The 12,909-nt window shown below is 43.5% G+C and overlaps 1 protein-coding gene across 1 annotated transcript; it reads right to left on the bottom strand.

Moving 5' to 3' along the window:
• Positions 1–810: 810 nt before the first annotated feature.
• MLNR (motilin receptor) lies at positions 811–2,766 on the bottom strand. Its single transcript, XM_090258793.1, is given in 2 exon segments — positions 811–1,199; positions 1,854–2,766. Coding segments are annotated over 2 exon segments (1,302 nt in total).
• Between the last annotated feature and the right edge of the window lie 10,143 nt (positions 2,767–12,909).

Genomic DNA, 12,909 nt, shown 5'->3' with positions numbered 1-12,909 from the left:
CAGCTTTTTGGGGTGCGAGTGGATAACAATCTTAAAGACTGGAGTTATTCAGACCCATCAGTTCCTAAAGGGAAATTTAAGTCTTGGTTTCATCACTACTAAAAAGGAATGATGACAACACTCAGCCACCAAGCTGAGGTGAACAAGGCATACTAAAGCTCTTTATAAATATCTAGAAGCCAGGTGCTGCCACGGTTTCCTGACTTTAGGCTTTGGTGCCCAGGTTGCTACCTTCTGGCCAATGGCACTGAAAATACCCCATGGACAGTCTCAGGGAAAAGTGGATTGCAACACAGTTGCTTATGCATAGTAGTTCTGCAGGAGAGTATTGTGCCTCAGCTTTGTGAGCTATGAGCCAGGAGAGAGATGGGACTCTGAATATTGGACTCTGCCTGAAATTCCTTTCACTGCCTATAATCATTAAATAATTTTTTGGATTAATACTGTCATTATTCTGGGTTCCTTGTACATGCACCATTAATTACATTTATATCCAAAACATAAAAACAAAATACACCTTTGATCTCACCTTTCTGTATCTTATTAAATGAAAAATGAGCAACCATATTTCCAAAGGCTAGGAGAATGAAGATTTGTAAAACTTTCTCAGAGCACATTTTGTGAGGTGGGATTTCATGACGCTAAAATGAATATCTCTGAGGAGGTACATGAAAGGAAAACTAGAAAGCTTGGTTCACTTACTTTTTGTACCTTGGTTGAAAAAAAATCATATTGACAAAGTTCCTGGCCAACTTGCAAAATGTCAACCACTCTTTCTAACTCCTCCAAACAGCATCAGTCCTTATTGCTTTACAGACCTGTTTTCTCTGAAGTCCCAGAACTGTGGGAGGAGACATTTTACTTGGCCATGCTGGTGGCAGGTGAGGGTAAGCTGGTGGTGGTGTCAGTGCAGCCAGCAGTGTTTCCTCCTGTGGTCCCCTCTGTGTTTCTGCTCCTAATGAAACCTCTCTCTGTGGACTGTCTCCATCTCAGTAGTTTACAGGCCGCGGCTCTATACTTCTTTGAAATGAGGCTGTAGAGGATTGGGTTAATGGATGCACTTAGATAGAAAAGCTGCAATGCAACAATGTTAAAGTACTGAGAGAAGTACATCATCTGAGAATCTTCTGTATTTATGTAAATGATTCTGCCAACGTGGAAAGGCAACCAACAAATTATAAATGCCAGAACCACCACAACTGCAAAACAAAATACAGGCACCAGAATTAACTAAAGCATCTGAAAACAAAAAAGGATCCCCAAGAAACCATAGGAAGTAATAAAACTTTGACCTAGCCAAATCCCCAGCCCAGAAACTACCAGACTGCAGACAGCCTCTATATTTGCTTTAAAGCTGCATATTTGGCTCATATATGTTATCAAGGCTGGACATAAAGCAGAAGGATCTGTTTCTCCTAACAAGTTGGCAGGTTTCCTTCCACAGAACCACTTCAAAGACATGTTCTCTGCTTTCCTTTGGGGTGGGGTTGGGGGACAAACTCTGCAATAGGTCTGCACGGTCCTTTATTTTTTGGTATAGGCATGGTTCACTTTAACCTACAGGAAAACTTAAAGAAATTTTACTTTAAGTGATCTACCTTGTCTTCTCAAGGATACTATGAGAATCCACATCTGCAGCATCAAACGGCGGGGGGACAGGCAGTTGCCTTAAGATGCTCCAATTACCTGTCCTATATCAGCCTGGCTCACTGATCCCAGTGGCTCTGGAAAATCATGGCTGTTTAGGCGACCTGGGAATCCTACCGTCAGGGACTCTCTCTGGGGACGTAGGTAGAGGAGGAGTCGAGGGCTGGGAGACTAGCTGGTTGGTGTGCTTGGGACAGAGGACTTACTCAGGACGCGGACCGTCCGCCGGTGGCCCTTCTCCCTCCCAGAGGCAGCAGGGCCTCGCAGCGGCCCCCGGTTCCTCCACAGCTCCCGCCCAATAAGCCCATAAAGGACGCTGAGGCACACGAAGGGCAGAAAGAAGTAGGCGGTGGTGATCCACAGCATAACGCGCAGCACGCCCAGCTGCGCGGGACGCGGCCGGCACTCACGGCTGAAGAGCGTTGCGGCCTCGGCTACCTCCCGCCACGCCGGCGGAGGCAGAGTTGGCGGTCGCAAGGGCCCGACGGGCGACGGCGTCAGTGGTGGCAAGGCGCGTGGCGAGGAGGTGCGCTGAACCGTGCCGTTAAGGTCTGGCAGCGCATCGACGCCGGCGTCCTGCTCGACGCCCACCAGAAAGAAGAACGGCCCGGCGGAGAGCAGCGCCAGGGCCCAAAGGGCTGCGATGAGCGAGCGGACGCGGGGCCGGGTGATGACTACGCGGGCACGGAGCGGGCGACAGATGGCCAGATAGCGCTCGACGCAGAGCGCCGTCAGGTGCAGCAACGTGGCATAGGTGCAGCCCTCGCCCAAGTAGAGCGAGAGGCGGCAGAGCAGCGGCCCGAACACCCAGGGCCGCGAGCGCCAGAGGCGGTACAGGTCGAAGGGCAGCCCGAGCAAAATGAGCAGGTCGGACACGGCCATGCTGCCCAGGTATAAGTTGGTGGTGGTCCGCATGTCCCGGTAGCGCCCAATCAGCAGCACTGTCACCACGTTGCCGCTTACCCCGATGGCGAACAGACCCAGGCACACGGCGGTCACCGGCACCAACGCCCCCAAGGGGAAAGGCGAGCAGCGGCGCTCGTCGCAAGGCAGCAGCTCTGCCCATGGCTGCTCCCGCGCGCCCTCCGCCCCGTCACTGCTGTTCCAGGAGCTGCCCATGGGCGCGCCGCGGTGGGCTGGGAGCCTAGCGCATGGCCCTGCAAGCGAAGTGCTTGTTTCGGCAGCCCACGCGCGGCAGTAGAGTTCAGCCTTTGCGGCTTCTGCAAGAGCCCAGGCAACACTGACCGAGCCCTGCCGCGGAAACAAACGCAGCTCTGCAGGGTCGGGTAGGCTTTGAGGCGCTACCCAGCGGGTGGCGCGCAGTCTCCACCCCTGGCCACCGCCCACTCCACTTCCAGGCCTGTAGTTTTCCAAGGCGCTTCCCTCTCCTCCAAGTGGAACAAGGGTTGGGGGGTGCAACGCAGCAGCCCCCACCCAGTCGAGGGAGCGATTTCAGAACTCCAGTGAGGTTGGTTATTGCACTCAGCAGAGCACAGCCGCTGCCTTCTGAAGGAGGTCGGTTAGTGACTACTTCCTGAAGATCAGGGAAGGCTGCTGAAATACTAAGGAGTAGGATTGTTTAGACCAGAATCTAGAGTTCTCCTGGGTTCTAGTTACAGCTTTATAATAGCCTCAGCCTCGCCAAGCCCAGTTCTCGTCTATGAATTCTAGGGTGGCATTGGGGGAACCTGCCAAGTAATTTTGTTACAGAACCCCTGGGCTGCTCCAATTGAAAACAAACCCACGGGCTCTTTAGTTAGGGGCCCAACTGCCCGCCGCCAGAATTATAACTCTCAATACCAGAGTTAAGTGAAAAGGAAAAGAATTGTTTATTTAACAGTTATATAGATTTAGATTATTTGCGAATTTCTGCTGTTAAGTCTTATGTTCTTTAAAACACCCATAAACACATATCCTTGCCACCCCCCTACCAAACCAGGCTAGTTTTAGAAAAGTTAGAGAAACCATTTCCCTACTTTCCAAACACAGTTCAGCTTTACCAGCAGCTGCCAATCACTCAGTTCTGATTGGGGAGGTCCTTTCCTTGCTGTGGTGCCCTCCAGTTCTCAATGCAGGACCGCCTGGATTCTCAGCCTCCTTGTAAACTGCCTTCTTCCTGCAAACTGCGTGGATCTCCTCTCCTCAAAGCAGCCTGGAGGCCCCCTCCTCCAATCCACACGGAGGGAGCACTTCTTAAAGCAGCCTGGAGGGACCTACGCCTCCAAGCCACATGGAGGGAGCACACGAGAGGGAGAGAGAGCTAAAATGTCCGCAGCTGCTTATATATCCCTGACTGCGTCCTCTGATGCAGTGGGTGTTGCAAGCAGTTCTGACCATTCACATAACCTTACATAGGCTCTGTCTGCTTTTTCCATACCATCCCCTGGTTCAAGACCCCTCCAATCTACCTGAGGCCTTGGATGCATTAAAGCCATTTTGCATAAGAAAGACACTAGCCACCAGCCTCAGGCATGTGGAGGCATTCTGAAAGCTGCTTCCTTCTCCCTATCCTCCAGCCGCAAACTCTGGGGATTTTTGGACTCCCCTGTTTCTGTAACAATTTCAAGGATCCCTTACAACTCTGAAATCTAAGTTGGGACACGTAAAAATCACGTTTTCCGTAAACTGCATCATAGAGTGCCTTTATCTTTCATACTAATGATAAAGAATACATTCGAAGTTAAGGAAATCAAAGTGTCATGAAAAGATTCAAAGTAGTTTTAAATTTATAGTGATTTTACATAATGACAAAAATTCACCCGCATATTTCAAAAAAAATCACCCTCCCCGCCATAATGTATCGGCACTAAATGCCCAAATACAATGTGTTAAAGAGCAAGGCTTAGGTACTTAAGTACTTAAACGTGTGCTACGTTTTTCCTAAGTACAAAATGTTTTATAAACTTAAAAAACAGTATTTGCCAACACCAGAAAGAACTAAAATTCTGGGGAAAAGACTCAACCTTAGTCAATTCATGTGGTTTTAATGTCAATAGCTGACACTGATTGAGTACTCAGGCTGTATTTGGCCCTGTGCTTTTCATATAGTCATGTCCTTAGGAGCTTGTGAACAAAATGGGATTTGCTTGAGATCATATAGGCAAGACACAGGACTGGGATTTGAGCTCTGGTCAGTCTGATTCCAGAGCCTTCAGGTCCTATGATGTCTCACCAAATTGCCCTGCCGTGCTCTCACAGTTGATCTAGCTTTGCAGTTCTCACCCAAGAACCACAGATTGCTTTGGAACTTTTCTGGGAGTTCTTTATCTCTTTGTGTGCATGGACACCACTAGCATTTCCCCACCCAACCTACTGTGGTTTAGATCCTCCACTTCTTTTTCCCAAAGTTCCCTTCTTTCTGTAACTGAAACTTGGTTTTGCCCTGGGGACATGCTTCCCTGCATTCCTCTCTCACACACAGGAACCATGGGCTCAGAGGAGGAGTACCTGTCACCTTCCTCATCATTGCCGTTTCCAGCCATCCTAAATCTTAGTCTTGAATCTAACTTCCTCAGAGTTTCCAGCCCTCCCTCATCATTCAACCTTACCCCTTGAGGACTTTGCTGCCTGCCCCTTTCTCTCTCAAGCACTCCTCCTGATAAAATTTACACCCCCCAAATAAGAGTCTGGCAATGCCTTGGTCTGTCCTTTCTATCAGTGATCTTGCCCTCCACCCCATCTCAGGCAGTGGCTCCTATGGACAGCCCTTACACCTTATTCAATAACCTTAAATAATCCTTATTCAAGAATCTGGGAGCCCTCCTTCATCTCCATTTCAATCATCCCAGTTTCTGACTTCCTCCACCATCTTTCTAGCTCACTTTCTTTAATACCTCAACTCCTACAATCATTCAGTCACACTGGGACCTCCAATAGGTTGCTCCTCCTCCCTTTTCCTTGTCCCTCACATGCTTCATTTATCCAGTTTAAACTCCATGAGAGACCCTGACCACTTGCCGGCAAACACTTTCAGCTCCTGTGCTTTCTCTATTGTCATACATGTCTCCTGGACCAGAGCACAAACACAACCCTGGCTAAGCAGAATTCTCTGCCTATCCATGCACATTCCTAATAGCCGTTGTTTCACTTGAAATTACAGTCTCTAGAGTCGTGCTTAGTGTGCCCCCCTCCCCGCCATCCTCATACTTATCCTATTTCATTCAATCTCCCACCCTCCAGACCACTTTTATATATCCTCCTCTCTCCTCAGTCACCAAGACCTCCTCTTCCATCCTTACTCACAGCTGGTGACTTTGCACTCTGATTCTCAGAAACAATAGAAGCAATCAGAAGAAAATTTCCGCATACTCTCACCACCACCCCCAACACCCATCTTCTCTCATTCTCCCCTTGGGCAGGAGAATGGGGTGGGTGGTACTTAAACCCAAAGTCAGCTCTGCCCCTTCAGTACTTCATTCACTTCCTCAAGGACATTACTCCTGCAGTTCTCTCTCCTGTATCATCATATTTTCTCCCTCCTCTGGTTTGTTTCCAGGTTTTGAGTAAAACTCCTCAAAAGAGTTTTTGAATTTAATGTTTCCACTTCCCCCCTTCCTCTTCTTCTAGGTAGAGAAAATGTAATTTCTTCATCTATAGTTGATCTGATATGATCTTATCTTAAGCTTTCACCTGCTGGGTAGCAAGAGAAAATTGATTACCTAGCTCAGGTAAAATGTAGTCTGAGTTAGATGAATTAAACAGTCCCTCCAAGTAGTGTGCAGCTCTAGTGGATAAATAACATGGGTATTCTTTCCCACACTCTTCTCCCTTTCCAGCTTTTATATAAGGGGGTCTAGGTGTATGGAGAGGGCAGGGCAGGTAGCTTAAAGGTCCTTGTGAGATCAGAAGGGAGAAGGGCATCTAGCTTCATGATGGTTTCTGGGGGTGCCTGGACTGGCATTTATTACATGCAGTTTAATATCCCTTTCCTGCCTGGCCACCAGGTGCTCTGCTAATCCCAGAGGCAGAAATCTGTGGCTAGTGAATTTGTGGTCCCTTTCTTTGACACAAATGATCCTTTCTGGAGCACCTTACACCTTCCCCCTTGGCTCTCACAGGCTGCAAGGCAGCAACCCCCTGAATCTCTTTCCTTTTCTTCTATTCTGTTGCATGGTCTGGTGGTCGCCCCAGCCTCTGCTGAGGGCTTCCTCACTCCTTTCCCCACCTACCATGGCAGATCTGAGAAAGGCTAACTGGTTCTCAGATTAGTGCCTGTGCCACACCATGCTAACTATACCCTCCAGATTATTTTGTGCTACTCATCCTCCATTTACACCTCCCTTCTCTGTTGTGTTCTCCCCATACAGCCTACTACCAACTGACCTGTTATTTAATTTACTTAGCTGTTTGTTATCTGCCCCCTCCCCCCACCTTTTCCCGACATCATGTGCTCTGGAAGGCAAGGCTTTAATCTGTTGTGTTCCATGCTCTTTCCCTAGTGCCTGGGTCATTACCTAGTACAAAGTGAGAACTTTATAAATATTTAACTCAGGGAATGAATAAGTTTCTGTTTTTTACAATTCTTTACAATTCCCAGCAGTTGAGAATGTACTCTGATTACAGTGGTGCTCAGTAAATGTTCTTTGATACTCTCATTTGAGATAGAATACTGGTATCAAGAGATGAACTCAAAGCAGGCTTTTTCTACAACATGGGTACATTGGAGCTCAAGTATGACTAGGCCCATAGGGAAGATCCGAACCCTTCTAATGGCTCTTCATGTTTTAGGAAGGAATAGGACCAGGTATCTGGAGAATGACTGCATCTGCTTTCTACTTTCGATTTCTTTCCTTTTTTTCCTTTTTTTAAATTTTTTTATGAAAAGGGTATCTCTCAAAGGGCTCAAACAAAAAGGGATAGGAAACTGCTGAGGTTTATTAGAGATCCACTATTTGAATTGTTGTCAGTACTTCAATGCAGAGGTTGCTTTATAGCAATGGGGTTGAGCACCAGAAGTGTGGCTCAATAAGGCCACAAATTCATTTCCAATCTGGAGAGCAGATTAAGAGGGAGGAATGGTAAAAGCCCCTGTAGCTCCTCAGAGCCCCATCATTGGGGTTTAGGAAGACATTGAAAGGCCTGGTTAGAAGGGTGAAGGCACCTGAAGCACACAAATATGTGACAACCTCTTTTCCAATGATCTGGCTCATTGCAATAACAGAAACTAGGAGGGTTTTGGTTCTGTATAGGGGCCTTCATTTATCAGAGTTGAAAATTAAGAATTTTAGTAGTTTTCTTTCAGGTGACTCATCTAGGGTGTGAGCAAGTTTATTTGCCAAGTTGACCATATCTAGTGTTGACATGGTCCCCCATTCCATCCTGGCCCTTTTAACTAAAAGAGGAAGGTCTCAATTCAGTCAGTTGACGAACAGAGTTAAAAGCTATTCAAGTGGAATCAACATCTCAAGGATAACCAGCCCTGGCCAGGTGTGACTCAGAACCAAAAGTTGTGGGTTCATTCCCAGGCAGAGCGCATACCTAGGTTACAGGCTCTATCCCCATCCAGGCACCAACAGGAGGCAACCAATTGATGCTGCTCTCTCGCATCTAAGTTTCTCTCTCTCCCTTCCTCTCTCTCTAAAAGCAGTCAAAAAATGCCCTTGGGTGATGTTAAAAAAAAAAAGGTAAACCAGAATTTTCTTTGAAAACAATCTGAAGTACAATAATCATGAACAAGTTCATCAAACTTTTGTGAACAAGCTTGAATTTTGTTCCAATCAACAGTCTTTAGGAAAGCCTAGGGATTGCCTGATTATATAATAAATCAAGGTTACAACTGGGAGTGGCTACCCAACTCTAAAGATTGTTGTAATGCAGCCAAGAGTTGCTGTTACTTTATAACAAAAATTATGTGTATTAATCTATTCAAAATAAGTGCATTCTATAAGTTTTAATCTGTCATCTATGAGGGTGACCCCCCAAAACTGAATTTATTAAAAAAGTGTATTTATTCTTAAATGTTTAAAGTTGAGTCACCTTTCAAGGTACTCTCCATTTGATGCAATATACCTATCAAGATATTTTTTGCAGCTAATAACAAAATTTTTTAAATGTTTTATTGTTTGTTATTACAGTTGTCCCAACTTTTCCCCCTTGTCCCTCATCCACCCAGCAAGCCCCACACTTTCATAGTTCATCCCAAACCGTTGTCCATATCCATGGGTCTTTCATATATGTTCTTTGGCTAATCCCTTCACCTTCTCTCAATCAGTCCCCATCTCCCCCTTCCCCTCTTACAGCTGTCAGACTATTCCATGATTCTATGCCTCTAGTCCTATTTTGCTCATTAGTGAATTTTGTTCATTAGACTCCTCTTATAAGTGAGATAATATGATATTTGTCTTTCACTGACTGTGTTATTTCACTTAGCGTAATAGTCTCCAGTTTCATCCATGCTGTTGCAAAAGGTGGGAACTCCTTTTTCTCTGCTGTGTAGTATTCCACTGTGTACATGTACCACAGTTTTTTAATCCACTTATCTACTGTTGGGCATTTACGCTGTTTCCAAATCTTGGCTATTGTAAATAGTGCTGCTATGAACATTGTGTTGCATAAATTCTTTCGAATTGGTGTTTCAGGATTCTAAGTGTATATTCCCAGCAGTGGAATTACTGGGTCAAAAGGCATACCCATTTTTAAATTTTTGAGGTAATTCTATACTGTTTTCCACAGTGGCTGCACTAGTCTGACTTCCCACCAACAGTGCATTAGGGCTCCCTTTTCTCTACATCCTCACCAGCACCTACAGTTTGATGATTTATTAATCATAGCCAGTTCTGACAAGTGTGAGGTGATACTTCATTGTGGTTTTAATTTGCATCTCTCTGATGGCTAGTGATGTTGAGCATTTTTTCACTTGTCTATGGGCCATCTGTATGTCCTCCTTGGAGAAGTGTCTATTCAGGCCCTTTGCCCATTTTTAAACTGGATTGTTTGACTTCCTGGTGTTGAGTCATATGAGTTCTTTATATATTTTGGAGATTAAACCTTTGTCTGATGTATCGTTGGCAAATATGTCCTCCTATATAGTTAGTTCCCCTTTCATTTTGATGACAGTTTCATTAGTCATGCAGAAACTTTTAAATTTTATGTAATCCCATTTGTTTATTTTTTCCTTTATTTCCCTCGCATGGGAGATATATTGGCAAAAATATTGCTTTGTGAGATATTTGATATTGTACTGCTATGTTTTCTTCTAGGGTTTTTATAATATCATGACTTATATTTAAGTCTTTTATCCATTATGAGTGTATTCTGGTGAATGGTATAAGTTGGTGGTCTAGTGTTATTTTTTTTTTGCTTGTACCAGTCCAGTTCTCCTAACAAAATTTATTGGAGAGACTATATTTACTCCATTGTGTGTTCATGTCCCTTTTGTCAAATAGAAGTTGACCATAAAAACAGATTTATTTCTGGGCTCTCTATTCTGTCCCATTGATCTATGCATCTGTTCTTATGCCAGTACCAGTGGTTTGTAGTATAGTTTGATATCAGGTATTGTAATCCCTCCAACTTTGTTCTTTATCAAGATTGCTGAGGCTACTCAAGATCTTTTTTTGGTTCCATATAAATTTTTGGAACAGTTGTTCTAGATCTGTGAAATATGCCATTGGTATTTTAATAGGAATTGCATTGAATCTATAGATTGCTTTGGGTAGTATGAACATTTTAATGATATTAATTCTTCCAATCCATGAACACAGTATATGCTTCCATTTATTTGTATCTTCCTTAATTTCTTTCTTCAGTGTACTATAGTTTTCTGAGTACAGGTCTTTTACTTCTTTGGTTAAATTTATTCGTAGGTACTTTTATTTATTTTTGTTGCTATAGTAAATGGGATTTTTTTCTTAGTTTCTCTTTCTGATAATTCATTGTTGGTGTACAAAAATGCCATAAGTTTCTGAACATTGACTGTCCCGCTACTTTGCCAATTCACTTATTAGGTCAAGTAGTTTTTTGGTGCAGCCTATAGGGTTTTCTATGTACACTATCATGTCATCTGCAAATAATGAGTTTTACTTCCTCCTTTCAATTAGGATGTTTTTTATTTCTTCTAGTCTGATTGCTGTGGCTAGGACTTACAGTACATGTTGAATATCAGTGGTGAAAGTGGGTATCCCTGTCTTGTTCCTGATCTTAAAGGAAACACTTTTTAGTTTTTGCCCATTGAGTATGATGTTGGCAGTAGATTTTTTGTATATGTTAAGTATGCTACCTCTATTCACATTTTGCTGTTTTTTAAAAAATAATTATAAATAGATGCTGGATTTTATCAAATGCTTTTTCTGCATCAGTTGATTTGGTCATGTGTTTTTTGTCTTTCATTTTGTTTATGTGATGTGTCATGGTTATTGGTTTGCAAATATTATACTGTCCTTGCATCCCTGGGATAAATTCCACTTCATCATGGTGATCTTTTTAATGTATTGCTGGATCTTGTTTGCTAATATTTTGTTGAGTATTTTAGCATCTATGTTCATCAGATATTAGTCCATAATTTTTTCTTTATTGTGTCTTTACCTGGTTTTAAAAAAATGCCCATCACTAATCAGAGAAGTGCAAATTAAAATCACAATGAGCTATCATCTCACACCTGTCAGAATGGCTATCATCAATAAATCAACAAGTGTTGGCGAGGATATGAAAAGAAGGGAATCTTTGTGCACTGTTGGTGGGAATGCAGATTGGCATAGCCACTGTTGAAAGCAGTATGGAGATACCTCAAAAATTAAAAATGGATCTGCCAGCAACCCCACTTATGAGAATATATCCAAAGGAAGCCAAAATGCTAATTTAAAAGAACATAAGCACTCTTAGGGTCATTGCAGTGTTATTTACAATGACCAAGATATGGCAGCAGCCCAAGTGTCCATCAGTAGATGAGTGGATAAAACTATGGGCCATTTACACAATGGAATACTCGGCTGTAGAAAAGAAACATTTACCCTTTGCGACGGTATGTATGGACTTGGAGAACTTTATGATAAGTGAAGTAAGGCAGTCAGGGAAAGACAAATACCATATTTCACTCATATGGAATCTAATGAACAAACTGAACAAGCAAGAGACAAGCTCATAGTGAGCAGGATGACAGCCAAGGTGGGGGTTAAGGGGTGGAGGGATTGAGCAACAAATGAAAAAGGACTCATGGACACGGACAACAGTGTGGTGATTGCAAGGGTGAGGGGAGTGTAAGGGGACTAAATGGGAATGGAATAATGAATGAGTGTTGAATTTTGTCAAATGGAAAAAAAATCTAATTTGACTGAAAAAAAACAATTAAGGAGAAAATATTCGTGAGAGCAGATACATTATCTTAAAAGTATATATGAAAATAGAATATTTAAAAAGCTCTTTTAAAACGAGCTTTTCCTAAAAGCTCATTACTAAGTATGTTGATGGTAGGTGCTTAAGTTACAAGATGACAGATTTTAGGTTTTGGGGAACCATTTTCTTTTGCTGTCTGTTTGCCTGACTGAGCCACCATATACATGGGATTCTCCTGGAGAGAATTTGTTTCATTATGGTGAGAAGGTATTTGTGCTGGAAACCAATCCCTGGAATGCTCAAAAACATGATGTGTATATTTCCCGTTTTTAATCTTTGGGGAAAAATGAGATATGTAAAAATATCAATGTCATATTCTTTGGATTCATACTTAGTTGCTTCTGTGGACTGATGTTCCAGCCATTGGTAATATAATGAGAACGGTTTGTGCAACATCGCTATAACCTGGCAGCCAAGGAGGGTGGACTGGAATGCGTGTGTATGAACAATGACAACCTCACTGTACTAGTCAGTGGGGGTGGTAGACACCCTTCAGTGAGCATGTGGCTGTCACATTCAAAATGACTGAGTAGAGCAACAAATCTGCCTCAAGTTTTGCATTAAGCTTGAACATTCCTCTGTGGAAACTACTCAAGATTATTCAGAAGGCTTTTAGGGGAGATGTAATGAGTGCAGTGCAAATAAAAGTATGGCACAAACGCTTCAAAGATGGCCAAGAATTTGTTGAAAGTGATCCACATTCTAGAAGGCCAGCAATAAGAAGAACATCTGAGAATGTTTAACGTGTATGGGCTGCAATCAACTAAGTTCAGCAACTGATACTGTGAGAACTAGAAGCTGATTTGCAGATTTCGAAAACTACTATGTCCAAGATTCTCATGCAGGATCTTGGCATGAAACACGTTGTAGCAAAACTCATTCCATGGCTGTTTCTACCAGAGCAGAAACATGCTGCAGTTGCTAATGACTTAA

The sequence above is a fragment of the Furipterus horrens genome, unplaced genomic scaffold, assembly GCF_987537825.1.
Source record: "Furipterus horrens unplaced genomic scaffold, mFurHor1.1.pri manual_scaffold_12, whole genome shotgun sequence".
Classification (NCBI taxonomy): Eukaryota; Metazoa; Chordata; class Mammalia; order Chiroptera; family Furipteridae; genus Furipterus; species Furipterus horrens.
The sequence above is the reverse complement of the archived record's forward strand: the minus strand, read 5'-3'. Positions and strand labels throughout refer to the sequence as shown.